Genomic DNA, 16,966 nt, shown 5'->3' with positions numbered 1-16,966 from the left:
AACGGTTGACTGAATGACGATTACCATCAGGTCTATATGTCTTGCCACGTGTACTTGAATTTGTTGATTGGTAGTTATTAGTTACGTTTTCAGATGATACACGTCTTGATGACAAGTATTATTGCCTTTAGCGTTCATAAAACTAGAACTGATCAGGTATTTATGTACTCACTTACAGACTGAGGGATCAACTGCTGACACGGCCTGTGATTAGGGCTTCTCTGTTCCATATCGGTGTCATCCCCGTACCCTGGGCAAGCAGATGAAGCGGAGATAAGTTCTGGACTTGGTATCACTTTAACACGGCAATAAGGGTTGCCCGTGTATGCTCAACATTGATTCTGTATAGCTTGTGCATTCACAAACACAGAGAGAGAGAGAGAGAGAGAGAGAGAGAGAGAGAGAGAGAAAGAGAGAGAATGATTATTATGCTACTGATCATGTACACTAGTAAATCTCACCTATTTATATCTCTCCCTCCAACTCTCTCTCTCTCTCTCTCACTCTCTCTCTCTCTCTCTCTCTCTCTCACCCAATAAATAACAAAACATTCGTGATGATATGTTATCTTTTCTTCAGAGAAAATCGCAGAGATGATACAGTCGGTCTGTCCTGTCATAAAGTTAAGAAGTGTAGTCAGATGTACACACAGCGACAAATCGAAACAAGGTAACAGTTCAAACATATTTCGGCCGAATCCAACCATTTTTATTTGTGGAGAAGGTTTCAACCCACAGAGATCTACAAGCACAGATATGGCTACTGATCCCGCTTGGCTTGGCCTCGTGCCCTCGCAAAATTGTTTCGAAATTTATATCTCCAAAGTTGCCAAAACTTATAAAATGCCTTAGCTACGTCACAATTAGACACTGATGTTCAGTATATTAGACTGTTCGTTTGATAATGATAGCAATTATTCCTGTAGTTTATCCAGATTCACGATGGTTAATTCTGACTCGATCGCCGAATGACGAGGGCGACGCCATGTTTGTTTATAAACAGTGAAAGTAGTACTACTTGACCTTTGATATTTGCATCTCTATCCGCATATGACCCCAACGGTTATCGTTTTTATCCGTTGGCTTTATCCTGCCGAGAAACCTACCCATTATATGATAAATGTAGCTACTCCTGATTCACAATTATATCAAAGAACGAAAAGTCTGACTGAGGCGCTTGTTTAAAATAGATTAGCCCCGGTCGATCATTGTAGTCGAACAGATAGAAATTAATGACATAAAGTGCCCGTAGTGCATTTAACTCGGAAAGACTAAGGACGTGGTACGCTTGTGAGATGGCCTCAAATCTATTGGACCTTGACATTGGAATTGAGCTATTATAGGCCCTTAAACTGGCGTTCAGTAACTCGTAATACTCCAAGGAAAGACTTTCCTCTTTGGTGTACGGGAATGATATGTTCTTACTGATGTAGCCCCAAATCTGGAGCTGGCGCCACAATCTTAAATACATGGAGTAGGTGCTTATGCAGGTGATGTTATTTTTCCGAGTAAAGGCTGTTTCAACGAAACCTTCAATTATGCTGAAGTCGTATTCACGCTGGAAATCCTCGAAAGCAGAAACCTTGTCGGGGGATTTTAATTTGTTGTATACATACAGGGTATCCTGTTCGAAAGTATCCTCTTTTCCGATGACGTCAAAATCTATTCCGCAAACATCACAGTGGTTTACTGTACCTGCAAAGGAACCATTTTCTTTCGAAGACATTACGAATTGTGTGAATTCTACAAAGGAAACATTATGGCCACACTCAATATTACTTTTTGACGGAGAATCTTTGTGATTCAATGTAATCTGTTTGCCAAGTTGTAATGATTCATTACTTGGCACTACAATATTATTCACATAATATTCAAACAACTGCCAATAAGGATCACGAGTGTATAAGACTTTCAGTGATGTGTTGAACATGTCCACAAATGTTTCTGCTTGTTCTCCTGTTACTGTGTTCCTATACTCGGAGCCTTTAAACCGCCCCCAGTCCAGGAGAAAACTTGTTGAATCAGTTTGACTTCGCATCCAGATTTCAGACGTCTTCCTCCATATAACTGTATCGTGATTCTCGAGAGGACAATAGAGTATGTTCAGTGATTTGAAGTGCCACAGCTGCTCCGTCCATTTCTCTCTCGTAAGGCGTCTTAGGTCATCAGCATTACATACATATTTGATGTGTTCTCGTCTTCTCCAGTATTCTTTATCTAAATCCGTCTGTAACATATGTTTTTGATATAAGTAAAATCAAAGCACAAATGTCATATAAATTCATTGATAACTGAATGTCATAACAGTTATGAGGATATGGGCCATAATTAATTAGGAGATAAACATACTGTGTTTTCAATGTAGAGCTAGGTTACCTGTAGATTTAACCCGGCTAAATTGAATTTGGAACCGAACGCGCAGCGTGAGGTTTCAAATATTAAATTTAGCGCTCCATTCTACCATGACTAAATAAAACGCGAACTCTTTGGTGTTAGCAAATATACTGAGTGAAGCGGCATGGGTTGAGTTCAGTGTTTTGAGTGGGTTATCGATCTGAATTACGGAATCACCGAACAAAATATGACGCTGTATATACTCAAGCAGTTTGTTTACACCGTAATACTTCACTCGAACATATGACAGGCATTGAAAGCATATAAGCACGGCAACTTGGTAAGCAAACATGAGGTGGGCATCCCTAAAGAAAACAAAGCAAGTTTTGCAAGGCTTTCGCTCTACATCACACGTCACCATTATGACGTCATATCGCTCATTGTGACGCCAAAGATATGACGTCACAGTCGTATACAGAAAAGCGCCAAAATTTCAAGCTCTCTGTTGTCTCCCAAACGTAAATACATTCCCTTTGTTGATTTCTGTCGTGTTTTTCTGCACGAAATGTATTGCCACACATCCTTTGAAGATTGTAGTAACCGCATCTGTGCATTTTGTAACCTGTAATTTGCCTTGGGTATTGTACATGAAAGCAGGGGCGTTTGTGTTAAACAACTCCCTGATGTAGACTACTAGTATTCGAAAGATAGAGACACAGACGAACGGAAAATAAAATGAATTTCGAAAGTAAGCAGTATCGTCAGAATGGTACGATGAACACTGCTTTAAGGATAGATTTCTTAAAACTAGGGTAAGGATGTTGTCGCTTTTTAATTATATGTATTGCATTTCGCGTAGTTGGTTTTCCGCTAGTATCATATTACACTGGCTATGAAGTTTTCGAAATACATTCCAAATTCCACCTCACAAACTTAAACGAACATATCACTATTGAATGCTTCTATATATCATTGTGAGGGCAGGATTTTTGTATAAATTTAGCACCTTATATGGTATGCTCTGAACTGATTCCACCAAAAACAGATCATCGGATGGCAGTGGTGGAGTTCCTGAAGTCGTAGCTCCGTTTCTCAGTAACTGTTTACCGCCCATGTGGTCTACCGTGTTGTAACGGTGTTGTTCTTTAACAAAACATTCAACACATCAGCAAATCTGATACATTCTAAGGGATGTATTTGTAAAGAATAACTACAGATGTACTGTAGGCTTGGTCACCATATAAAATTTCTTATTGGACGAAACTGACTGATACTAAAGCTTGGTATTTGGCAAGCATTGTGAAGTCACATCTTGCATTTATGTTGTGACCTCACATGTCGATACATGTAGATATGTTATTTTGAACCTATTTGATTCTTAAGAGTTCCAAGGTTTCAATATGTACAGCCGACGCGTGTTGAATGGAGATAACACAATACGCTGAGTGTTTAGGTACATCTACTTGTGTATGTTATGGTTGAAGTTACAGATCTAAATGTAATTTAAAAGCCTCTCATTTTCTCCAGCAAAAACAACCGTTGAAGAGATGAACGGTCGTGATAATACGACACGGAATCTGTTCTTCATTTTGAATCAGGCAGACTTATTCATTCGTAATTAAGCCATTCTTCAAAGGATATATGTTTATGTGTATAAAGAAGACTCACGATGTATCATGTAATTCGTCACCAGAAGGGTAGCCACGCCCATCAGGAGGAGGACGACTGACCTCGGACAATGACACACAGACGCAATGCACCTTCTGCTGCTTCTCACCATGGCTATATGTAATGTATGAAGCGCAACATAATTTGTTCAAGAAATTTCTCAAAATGAACATACATTGATATCGAGAGTATTCAAATAATCCAATATCTAAACAATTGTTTCATAAATCTATATATTACTGTAACATTGAAAAGCTCCAATCGGTACTCCTTCATACTGATCAGTTAAAACAGAAATAATCAGATTCAGATTATTTGCCAAGCTATCAGTATGATCATGACATAGTTAGAATCTGTACTCCAACATTAGGATGATGAATTAGAACTGGATTTAAATGTCTCAAGAATTCGCGCGATCGTCTCAGCTTTGAAATGTGTTTACTGTTTCAAAGATTCATACTAGTAAACATGTATACTCAATATCAACTGAGCATAAAATACACCCAGGACACACGATAACAATTCTAATTTGTGTTTAAAAGGAATACTAAGCATGCGATAAGCTTCCTTCTTAGAAGGAGTACGTAATGAACAGCGAAGATAAACACAAGTATAAGCGTAATAAAACAACCAGTGAAAGCATACAGCATTATGATCAAAGTAAAACTAGAACTTAAACTGGGCTTTTATGGCAGGGAACAATTTGCTAAAATGGACAAGTACATATACTCCAACACCCCCTGACAAATCCTGTGTGTATTTATTTCTATACCACTGAAGGTATTACGCCATGTACGCACCATTAAATCCGTGTCAGTGTGTAAATATTTTAAGTAAAGTTCACCTCCCACTATGAATGTACAGGTACGTTCTTATTTCAATCGGACTTATGTTACCACAAATACGTTAAATTACTACAAGATATCATTTATATAACATACCTTAGAACGTACCTTCTACGCTCTCTTGTCACACTGCAAGCGTTTCGAGACAAATCTTTTGAGGGTAACACATCTCCAGATGTGAAGTTAATACCAGAGAGTGGTCGATCAATTTACTGTCAATATGCTGTATGTTATTGTTCTAAACAATGCATATATCCTGATGCAAGGCTTACATTGTATCCATCAATAAATATACTGGAAGCCATGGGAGGGCACATGTGGTTGGACAACAAATCAATACCAGATAGACGTTTTGTCTTTTTGATCTGTATAAAGTATATGGTCATATAATATATGACTGTCATAGCATTGACGAGTGTGAATATGTATTAGAAAAAAGAAACTGTGCACATTCTTATCGCATTATGATAAATCCCAATCCATCTTTTATCAATCTATTATCACTGTATTGATGTTTGCAGAGCCCCACTGACGTCTTTAATATTTCAACTCTTATATATATTCCACATTCTGTTTCCAGTCCTTCTTTAACAGAAACAATAAGTAGATGATGAATGTGCGGACTCCTACAAATAACAACGCCTAGACATATTCTGGACAGAGGCACTGCCCCCTTTAACACACACAATATGCAGAATAAATTGAAGTTGAATATACAGAATGCCACAAACAACAACGTCTAGACAGATACTGGAAATATACTCCACAAACAATATGCAGATGATGAATATACGGAATCCAACAACATATTAACTTATGGCTAGGAAATTTAGAACTGCACATAGTTTCCTTTTGTCCGCTTACCTAGTATAATCAGTTGTTAAGTCTGAAGCCGGTGGTAACTAACGCTCTTGGCACCGCTGTTTCAGAAGCACCAGACTTCATGGTCAGTTTGCTTTGACTGGGTGATATTGTTCAAACAAGTCGAAAGTATTGTCATTGATTATTTTTATAGTGTTCATCGTGCTAAATAAATAACAATCTTATAATCAAAAGAACTGACTCACTACACGGTTAACCCAGATATAATATACCGAACCTTAAGTGATTGAGTGAGTGAGTGAGTGAGTGAGTATGGTTTTACGCCGCTTTTAGCAATATTCCAGCAATATCACGGCGGGGGACACCAGAAATGGGCTTCACACATTGTACCCAAGTCGGGAATCGAACCCGGGTCTTCGGCGTGACGAGCGAACGCTTTAACCACCAGGCTACCCGACCGCCCCCGAACTTTAAGAGTCCCCCAGGAAGATCCACGATCATTGCGGTATAACAAACTGTTCGCAATATCCCACTTTTATCTATTCGAAGTGATATCTGAATACAACTTCCAATTGGTATATACAATGTACTTAATATACAGCGCTCAATAAAAAAGTATGCTTCCAAATTAAAAGGAAGTTAATGACTCTAGGAAAGTAACCATGATGTAAATATGATATCTTTCGATAGTGAGTTCAGTGTTTTATTGGAGAAAGGTTAAGCAAGAAATACAATTTCCAAACCATACAAAACATTATCAGTAAGGGCATGAATGATAATACATAGTAGGAATAAAAGAACGTAACAGAAGTACGTTCATGGAACACGTAAGTTCAGGGAACAATTGTTGTCATTAAACTATCACCATATCTTTAACTATCCCCGATGCGCAACAATGTCCAGGTATGTAAAGTCTGAACGTGGACCTTGTTTGAAATAAACAAGTGCAGGTCGGTCAGGATAGCTGAACAGATGAAAATCGAGTTCAAACGGTTTCCTCACAGAACCCAAATCGCCTAGTGTAAGGTCAAAGTAGGCCTGACCTATCGCCTCAAATCTATTGGACCTTGACATTGGAACCGAGTTGTGATATGCCATCAAAGTGGCGTCCAGTAACTTAGTGTACGTCAAAGTAAGACTTTCCTCTTTGGTGTACGGGAATGTTATGTTCTTACTGATGTAGCCCCAAATCTGGAGCTGGCGCCACAATCTTAAATACATGGAGTAGGTGCTTATGCAGGTGATGTTATTTTTCCGAGTAAAGGCTGTTTCAACGAAACCTTCAATTATGCTGAAGTCGTATTCACGCTGGAAATCCTCGAAAGCAGAAACCTTGTCGGGGGATTTTAATTTGTTGTATACATACAGGGTATCCTGTTCGAAAGTATCCTCTTTTCCGATGACGTCAAAATCTATTCCGCAAACATCACAATGGTTTGCTGTTCCAGCAAAGGAAGAATATTGATTAGTTGAGCGGAGGTAGTTTGTAAATTCCTTAAATGTAACACTATGGCCACATTTCAGATCCTCTTTGGTCCGAGAATCTTTGTGATTCAATGTAATCTGTTTGCCAAGTTGTAATGATTCATTACTTGGCACTACAAAATTGTTCACATAATACTCAAATAGCTGCCAGTGAGGATCACGTGTGTATATAACTTTCAGTGAAGAGTTATACAATGTCATAAATGCTTCTGTTTGTAGTTCAGTCTCCTTGAGTGTTGGAAAATTGTATTTAGAGCGGCTAAACTGCCTCCAATCTAGGTCAAAACTTGACCTCGTACTAGATTGACTTCGCATCCAGATTTCAAACGTCTTCCTCCATATAACTGTATCGTGATTCTCGAGAGGACAATAGAGTATGTTCAGTGATTTGTAGTGCCAAAGCTGATCCGTCCGTTTCTCTCTCGTTTGGCTTCTTAAATGTTCAACACTACATATATATTTAAGATGTTCACGTCTCTTCCGATAGATAAGGTCGATGTTCTGAAATTTAATGAAGATTCAGTTAGACATTATTTAGATAAACAATCCCGAGATTATGTTTTGAATGTTTCGAATGCCAATGGAAGAGGCTTACTCTATTTGATTCAGCGAAAAATGGAACTTGCAATTCCTTCAAGTCGGATGGGAGTGGAGCAATGTTTGGATGACTTGATTCCTTTGCAAATCGTGCAACTGGCTTTCCTTTTTCGTCATCTGATTAAAAAACACAGTTAAATGTCACTATATAGTCATACAAGGTACAAATGTTAATAATGCATATGGAATAGTGCATCACAGTGAGTTGGGCCTGGCACAACTTTGTATTTGAGTGATATCAGGCATGTAAACTCATTGTTGGATGAACGCCTAAAGTATTGCAGGGAGTAGACTCATGTTGATAAACATGGCTTCACACATTGTATACTCACGGTGTACCGTCTCCGTGAAGGAATACATTAGCAATCCCACCATTGCCCCTAGTACAGCTAGCAGGAGGACTGAGGTGACCGGGCGAAAGCGGAATACAGACCATAATTGTCTCCGGTATGACAACATTGTGGGAAAACCCATCGTTTGAACCTGCAGCAAAATGATCTTCAATCAGAGGAATATTATAAATATATTGATACATGCAATAAACAGCTTCGTTTATAATCAGAATGGACTGGTTAAACGGAACAAACTTTCAAAACAGATGATCACCGAACCAGACTGACACACCTTAACTACAGGGGAACTTTATGAATATACTGAAACATACTGACACACCTTCACTACAGTAGAACATTGTGAATATACATGAAACATAATGACACACCTTCACTACAGTAGAACATAATGAATATACATGAAACAGATCTATATACCTTCACTACAGTAGAACATTATGACTATACATGAAACATACTGACACAGTTTCACTACAGTAGAACATAATGAATATACATGAAACATACTGACACACCTTCACTACAGGAGATCACAATGAATTTACTGAAACAAACTGACACACCATCGCTACAGGGGAACATTATGAATATACACGAAACCGAGCTACACACCTTCGCTACAGGGGGACCATTATGAATATACACGAAACAGACTGACACACCTTTACTGCAGGGAACCATTATGATTATACATGAAACCGAGCTACACACCTTCGCTACAGGGGAACATTATGAATATACACGAAACCGACCTACACACCTTCGCTGCAGGTGACCATTATGAATATACACGAAACCGACCTACACACCTTCGCTACAGGGGAACCATTATGAATATACACGAAACCGACCTACATACCTTTACTGCAGGGCAACATTATGAATATACATGAAACCGAGCTACACACCTTTAGTGCAGGTGACCATTATGAATATACACGAAACCGAGCTACACACCTTCGCTGCAGGGGAACATTTTGAATGTACATGAAACCGAGCAACACGCCTTCACTGCAGGGGAACATTTTGAATGTACATGAAACCGAGCTACACACCTTCACTGCAGGGGAACACTTTGAATGTACATGAAACCGACCTACATACCTTTACTGCAGGGCAACATTATGAATATACACGAAACCGAGCTACACACCTTCACTATAGGGCAACATTATGAATATACATGAAACAAATCTATATACCTTCACTACAGTAGAACATTATGAATATACACGAAACCGACCTACACACCTTCACTGTAGGGGAACATTATGGATATACACGAAACAGACTGACACACCTTTACTGCAGGTGACCATTATGAATATATACGAAGCCGAGCTACACACCTTCACTGCAGGGGAACATTTTGAATGTACATGAAACCGAGCTACACACCTTCACTGCAGGGGAACATTTTGAATGTACATGAAACCGAGCAACACACCTTCGCTGCAGGGGAACATTTTGAATGTACATGAAACCGAGCAACACGCCTTCACTGCAGGGGAACATTTTGAATGTACATGAAACCGAGCTACACACCTTCACTGCAGGGGAACATTTTGAATGTACATGAAACCGAGCTACACACCTTCGCTGCAGGGGAACATTTTGAATGTACATGAAACCGAGCTACACACCTTCACTGCAGGGGAACATTTTGAATGTACATGAAACCGAGCAACACGCCTTCACTGCAGGGGAACATTTTGAATGTACATGAAACCGAGCTACACACCTTCGCTGCAGGGGAACATTTTGAATGTACATGAAACCGAGCGACACGCCTTCACTGCAGGGGAACATTTTGAATGTACATGAAACCGAGCAACACGCCTTCACTGCAGGGGAACACTTTGAATGTACATGAAACCGAGCAACACGCCTTCACTGCAGGGGAACATTTTGAATGTACATGAAACCGAGCAACACACCTTCACTGCAGGGGAACACTTTGAATGTACATGAAACCGAGCTACACACCTTCACTGCTACACGCCTTCACTGCAGGGGAACACTTTGAATGTACATGAAACCGAGCTACACACCTTCACTACAGGGGAACATTTTGAATGTACATGAAACCGAGCAACACACCTTCACTGCAGGGGAACATTTTGAATGTACATGAAACCGAGTAACACGCCTTCACTGCAGGGGAACACTTTGAATGTACATGAAACCGAGCAACACGCCTTCACTGCTACACGCCTTCACTGCAGGGGAACATTATGAATGTACATGAAACCGAGCAACACGCCTTCACTGCAGGGGAACATTTTGAATGTACATGAAACCGACCTACACACCTTCACTGCAGGGGAACATTTTGAATGTACGTGAAACCGACCTACACACCTTCACTGCAGGGGAACACTTTGAATGTACATGAAACCGAGCAACACGCCTTCACTGCTACACGCCTTCACTGCAGGGGAACATTATGAATGTACATGAAACCGAGCAACACGCCTTCACTGCAGGGCAACATTTTGAATGTACATGAAACCGACCTACACACCTTCACTGCAGGGGAACATTATGAATGTACATGAAACCGAGCAACACACCTTCACTGCAGGGGAACATTTGGAATGTACATGAAACCGAGCTACACGCCTTCACTGCAGGGGAACATTTTGAATGTACATGAAACCGACCTACACACCTTCACTACAGGGGAACATTTTGAATGTACATGAAACCGAGCAACACGCCTTCACTGCAGGGGAACATTATGAATGTACATGAAACCGAGCAACACACCTTCACTGCAGGGGAACATTTTGAATGTACATGAAACCGAGCAACACGCCTTCACTGCTACACACCTTCACTACAGCGAGACGCCAAAACGTCCAAATATAGACACGTGATCCTCGTAACCTGTGCAGGAGTCAACCAACAATTAAATCCCAACGTAGGCCAGGACAGGATTTGAAACTTGTGGTGTCGACTTTTGTGACATGTTGCTACTTTACTCCTACTTTGTATACAATGTGCGATTACTGTGTAGAGTTGACTTGTGGTCTATCGGCTCGTATTGATAGTGGACAATGTTTGTATGTAATAGGTATTCCACGCCACGTAGTCGATTATGGGCAATGGACGTCAAGCGAAGCGAGAGATTGGCCCATAATCGATCAAGTGTCATGTCGCATCACGAACGTGAGCTACACGCAATCACATTTGATAACTGCAGTGAAACACCGCCCATTTATTGAACTGACGTAAGGGGGCAAAAAATACGCGAAATATTATTACCTATTTATGACGTCATTTTACCGCTTACGCAAGGTAATTTAAAACTAAGAAATCGCACTGACAGGTCAGTTCACAATGTGGATCGAATGTCAATAATGGATCCGGTATTCCATTTGTCAGCGGATTAAATCCTTGGCAAGTTTCTACGTGGTATCGAAAACCTTGCTGAAAATGTTGAAACTGAGTTTAGTGAGTGGGTGAGTGTGGTTTTACGCCGCTTTTAGCAACATTCCAGCAATATCACGACAGGTGGCACAAGAAATGGGCTTCACACATTGAACCGATGTCGGGAATCGAACGCGAGTGTTCGGCGTGTCGAACGAACGCTTTAACCACTGGGCTACCCGACCGACCCAAAACTTTAAAGTTGAAGAAAATGCTGAAAATGTCAAGAACTATCAGACAAGGGACACACAGCGATTTGACGGTGCGCCATTGTCTGAGAGCTTGTTTAAAAGGACGTTGAATGACTGGATACCGAAACGTACTAAAATGTGCAATGTCAGGTGTGTCGCAACTAGGAGCGGGGAAAGTGTCGAAAGTTCAAGAGCTAGACCAATAAGGATTCAAATTGATCCATTCCCGATTTGGAAACCAACAGTGTCGAACGACTTGGCATAATTATTGGAGCCTATGTAAATTCATGTTTATAAAAAAAGTACTTGCCATCGAATTCGCACAATATTGATTTTTCGAAAATGTGAAAAAAACATAAGAACATACATCTTCACGAGGCAAGGGCGTCAACTGACTGTAAAAGTCTAGTTTCCACCCTTGCCGAACAAGGCTGGAATTTCCAGGCTCGATCATAGCGCCACCAGTGGAGTTATTGCCGAGCCTGGTTCGTATCAACTCGTGTTATTCCGGAACAAGCCGAATAGCGAGTACATAATATATATATGATTGAACACATTTAACTATGTCGTGGGTATATTTTTAGATGCAAGACATAAGTAAAATCAAGAGTTATTCCTGGTGGATTTTTTACGAAGAACTTGGCGCATTCTGATTGGTTTGTCGTATTTTCGCACATAACATTCATCGATAGGGGGACGAGTCTTCTTGCAGGTTGCGGAAAGGGGCGAGTGGTGACGAATGCACTGACCTTTCTATGTAACTCATATGTATACGTTTTCGTGATAACAGTGAGCTGACACGAAATATTAACGCACATATCACTGTTGAAAATGAGGTATGTGTCATTGTTTACATTTCACCGATGTGACGACCACTTTCGAGTCTCGAAACAGCTTAAATAATGCTTTCCTTCACTAAAAGTAACAATGGACGTTATTCTCGTGACAAATACATTGCAAGAACATTCATGAAAATGCTGAGAAAAAAATTAACCACACGTTCTAGAGTTTTTCTATAGTAAATACATGGCGTGTCCGCCATGTTTGTTCGTCTAGTGGAGGCGACCATTGTGCAGTCATTGCCTGGGTCACTGTAGCGCCAGCGCAGCATACCCAGGGAACCAGACTGGTTATGGCCTTTCTATGTACAGTCCGTTTGACTTATGTTCTGAGTGCAGTTTAACAATTGCACGTCTGACTTGATCCCTCTGAAAACTGTCTAATTTATCAACCTTGCGTGGTTTTGACATGTTCCCTACCTCCTTGGCCTGACTATTTGTATCTCGTCGACTAACAACATTTTTAAGTTTCTGAGGGGACACACAAAGAGCTTTTGAAGCTCGTTTCAAGAATTTATTAATTGCATAAAAAGGCTTTGCTCTTTCTGCTTCACTTCTAAAGAATTCATACACATTCAACATCAACTGTTTAACATCTGCTGAGTAGCGCATCTTGTCATTAAATGAACACGGTCACTCTGTAGCACGTGCAGACCGTGCTTGCGCTGTTCCTTCCACGGTTTGTCCCCCTACGTGTCATGTACACATTTTGATACAAAATTACATGATAGTTTCTTAAAGAACTCCATCCGTCATGGGTCTTAAAGTAAACAAAATTCAGATTTTGTTGGGTACAGGGTATTCATGGTCAAGTACCGTATTGATGTTTCATACACTTTTCTGGATTTCGAGTTATTTTGCAATTCATCGTTCTCATTTGGAGTCAAACGGACTGTAACTCTTATTGACCAATCAGATTCCATCTCTCATATCACTTGCAATTGCTTCAAACAAAGTGGCGGTGCCAAGTCAAGACAATCTGATCGCTAATCAAGATCTATATTGTAATACAATGGGTCTTACCTCGCGAACTGCATGAACTCACTTTAGCACCTTGATTAAAAATATGAAACGATTTGCAAATTATCTGTCGACGCCCAGTTGTCTGTACACATTCTTTGCAAATCCTGTAGTCGACCGAAATCAGCACGTTGAAATCCATGTTGTTTATGAACCGGATGTCCAGTTCGTTACGCAATTTTGATTGGACTTTGCACAGACTCGTTAGTCCAGCCAAAATGTAAGTCCGAAATCCCATGGGTAGGTTTCTCGGCAGGATAAAGCCAACGGATAAAAACAATATCCGTTGGGGTCATATGCGGATATAGATGCAAATATCAAAGGTCGAGTAGGGACTACTTTCAGTGTTTATAAACAAACATGGCGTCGCCCTTGTGATTAGGCAATTGAGTCAGAATTAACCATCGGGATTCTCGATAAACTACACATATAATTGCTATCATTATCAAAAGAACAGTCTAATATACCTTAAATCAGTGTCTGACTGTGACGTCGTTAAGGCAGTATATAAGTTTTGTCAACTTTGGAGATATAAATTTCGAAACCATTTCGCAAGGGCACCTAGCCTAGCCAAGCGGGATCAGTAGCCATATCTGTGCTTGTAGACCTCTGCGGCTTGAAACCTTTTCAACAAATTAAAATAGTTGGATTTGGCCGAAGTATGTTTGAATTGTTATCTTGTTTCGTTTTGTCGCTGTGTGTACATCTGACTACACTTCTTAACGTTTTGACAGGACAGGCCGACTGTCAACAACGTCAGAACGTGGCCATGACGTCTCATAGACTTGGGCTAGATCTAGAGTAGCTTCAATTTCCGCGAGCCTATGTATTAATACATTGCACCTTGTTGAATTATTAATGCGGATATTAAGCCACATGAAAGTATTTTCATTTATTACAAGTGTCATATTTTCATGGGGTGTCTGAGAAATGGGGTATGATCGGGGCCAATCCAATTTACCACTTGGGTAACAAGTATTGGACAGTGGGAGAACTCAACCGTGGCATTTGTAATGTTAAGGTATCTGACAAATGGGGTGAGACCATCATGAATCGTTGCAAGAAAAGTCAATCAACGAGGCCGCTCTGTAGAAAATGTGTTTTTGTTATGAATGATTGTCATCATGATTGTGTTTCAATATTAAACGGAACAAAGGTTTTGCGTATTTTATCTGAACACATAGAATATACACACATGAAATTTTTCACTGTGTACCTTCATGTATGTACATTCAACAAAACTATTGATCAAAATAGGTTTTAAAATGCAAACATGTTCATACGTCCAAGCCGTTGAGGTACAATGAACCGCTATCAAGACAAGTATCTTCTTTTAAAATGTGTTACAAACATTGCAAATAAGAGCAAAACTTACCCAAACCTTTGTTGTACCACCTACTGTTTGTTCCCTTGTTATATCTACCACCTCATGTACCCTTGTAGTACCATCTACTGTTTGTTCCCTTGTTATATCTACCACCTCATGTACCCTTGTAGTACCATCTACTGTTTATAAAATGTGTGAAACCGATGTCGATGTGTTTGATTGATTTTAGTTGGAAGTTTCGAAGCAGCTGGCGAGATACTTAAGCCCTGTTGCACAAACGTGTCTCATGTTTCCTGTTGCGTCTAAACACAATATGGTTTATTGACTGTCAAACATATGCATAGACGCATTCTCTTCATGAATAAAACAATCAATCCAACGCACTGTTCTTATTACCAGATCGTTAAGGGCAAGGACTACACCTGTTGTCGCGTTATAAGCATCTTTGATTTAAACAGATGGCATCCATGGACTGTACAACTTTGTGTGTGGTTGTCTAAACCCAATACTGTTTATACACATGTCTTCTACGATATATTACAGTGGCGCCTTGGCTGTTCGTGACGTAACGTTGTGATGTGGTAACGTCGTAGCGAGAACACGATGAGGTACTTAACCAGGCATCATACTCATGAAAACAAGACCCGAATCGTAACTGATTGTTTGGTTTATGATCGTGATGAAGTAAGTAACTCGGAGCAAGATACCTAGGCTGTGTAGTGGACGTGTTTGCCCTTCAGGTGACACATGGTAATAGCCAACATACTCACTCACATTATTTAGATGAAAATACAACTAGGTGAGGTAGTGACTTTGGGTTTCATATCGCGTTCAAACTTACTATATATACATCCTATATCACGTGTGTGTCAAGCTGCTTGTACTAGTTCGTACTTATACCCGTTTTTTTGTTATCTAGTCCACTGAGATACCATGCCGCAGTTTAACATGTGTACCCCACTCAAACACATTACACACTGACTCCTAGCCGACCAGTCAATGTTTTATCCCATTAAAGTTTGATAAAGCTTAATATCCACCCAACACATACATCACTTGTTAACAACTACGGCGTTTCTATCCTGCTAGGCAATGACGTTTCTTCAATGCTAGTCAACGGCATCTCTCTACCGCTGATCAGTAGCATCTGTTCTCTGCTAGTTAACGTCGTCTCTTCACTGCCAGTTAACGTTCTCTCTTCACTGCTAGTCAACAGCGTCTCTTCACTGATAGTCCTCGGCGTCTCTTGACTGCTAGCTGACAGCGTCTCTTCACTGCTACTCATCGTCGTCTCTTCACTGTTAGTTAACGTTGTCTCTTCACTGCTAGTTGACAGCGTCTCTTCACTGCTAGCTAACGGCGTCTCTCCACTGCTAATCATCGCCGTCTCTTCACTGATAGTTAACGTCGTCTCTTCACTGATAGTCAATGTCGTCTCTTCACTGCTAGTTGACAGCGTCTCTTCACTGATAGTTAACGGCGTCTCTCCACTGCTAATCATCGCCGTCTCTTCACTGATAATTAACGGCGTCTCTTCACTGATAGTCAATGTCGTCTCTTCACTGCTAGTTGACAGCGTCTCTTCACTGCTAGTTAACGGCGTCTCTTCACTGCTAGTTGACAGCATCTCTTCACTGCTAATCAACGTCGTCTCTTCAGTGCTAGTCAACAGCGTCTCATCACTGCTAATCAACGTCATCACTTCACTGCTAGTTAACGGCGTCTCTCCGCTGCTAATCATCGCCGTCTCTTCACTGATAGTTAACGTCGTCTCTTCACTGATAGTCAATGTCGTCTCTTCACTGCTAGTTGACAGCGTCTCTTCACTGATAGTTAACGGCGTCTCTCCACTGCTAATCATCGCCGTCTCTTCACTGATAATTAACGGCGTCTCTTCACTGATAGTCAATGTCGTCTCTTCACTGCTAGTTGACAGCGTCTCTTCACTGCTAGTTAACGGCGTCTCTTCACTGCTAGTTGACAGCATCTCTTCACTGCTAATCAACGTCGTCTCTTCAGTGCTAGTCAACAGCGTCTCATCACTGCTAATCAAC

The 16,966-nt window shown here is 40.5% G+C and overlaps 2 protein-coding genes across 3 annotated transcripts in view; both read right to left on the bottom strand.

Moving 5' to 3' along the window:
* Nucleotides 1-1,125: 1,125 nt before the first annotated feature.
* LOC139473529 (uncharacterized) lies at nt 1,126-4,113 on the bottom strand. Its single transcript, XM_071256149.1, has 3 exons — nt 4,002-4,113; nt 3,340-3,476; nt 1,126-2,226 (listed from the first exon to the last, which is right to left on the bottom strand). The coding sequence occupies exons 1-3, from the start codon at nt 4,111-4,113 to the stop codon at nt 1,126-1,128; spliced, it is 1,350 nt and encodes a 449-aa protein (XP_071112250.1).
* A 2,261-nt stretch (nt 4,114-6,374) lies between these two features.
* LOC139473495 (carbohydrate sulfotransferase 11-like) overlaps nt 6,375-16,966 on the bottom strand; it is a 78,873-nt gene continuing 68,281 nt past the window's right edge. The window contains exons 2-4 of one of the 2 annotated variants that reach the window (XM_071256113.1): nt 8,083-8,233; nt 7,749-7,867; nt 6,375-7,654 (exon numbers count right to left, since the gene is read on the bottom strand). In XM_071256113.1, coding sequence (XP_071112214.1) covers nt 6,545-7,654; nt 7,749-7,867; nt 8,083-8,224 — 1,371 coding nt within the window. In that variant the 5' untranslated portion in view covers nt 8,225-8,233 and the 3' untranslated portion in view covers nt 6,375-6,544. The remainder of the gene's footprint in view (nt 7,655-7,748; nt 7,868-8,082; nt 8,234-16,966) is intronic. The other variant, XM_071256114.1, reaches the window with a different exon arrangement.

Source organism: Haliotis cracherodii, unplaced genomic scaffold, assembly GCF_022045235.1.
Source record: "Haliotis cracherodii isolate W230 unplaced genomic scaffold, xgHalCrac1.p SCAF_29, whole genome shotgun sequence".
Taxonomy (NCBI): domain Eukaryota; kingdom Metazoa; phylum Mollusca; class Gastropoda; order Lepetellida; family Haliotidae; genus Haliotis; species Haliotis cracherodii.
Note: the sequence above shows the minus strand (reverse complement) of the source record. Positions and strands in the feature narration are given on the sequence as shown.

Excerpts from the sequence above, each read along its gene's own strand:
- LOC139473529 (XM_071256149.1), bottom strand. The coding sequence starts at position 4,113 with ATGGTGAGAAGCAGCAGAAGGTGCATTGCGTCTGTGTGTCATTGTCCG. Across the intron at positions 3,477-4,001 it reads GACGAATTACATGATACATC|AACAACACCGTTACAACACG; the intron begins GTGAGTCTTCTT and ends GTTTTGTTAAAG. Across the intron at positions 2,227-3,339 it reads TTCAGAGCATACCATATAAG|ACGGATTTAGATAAAGAATA; the intron begins GTGCTAAATTTA and ends CATATGTTACAG.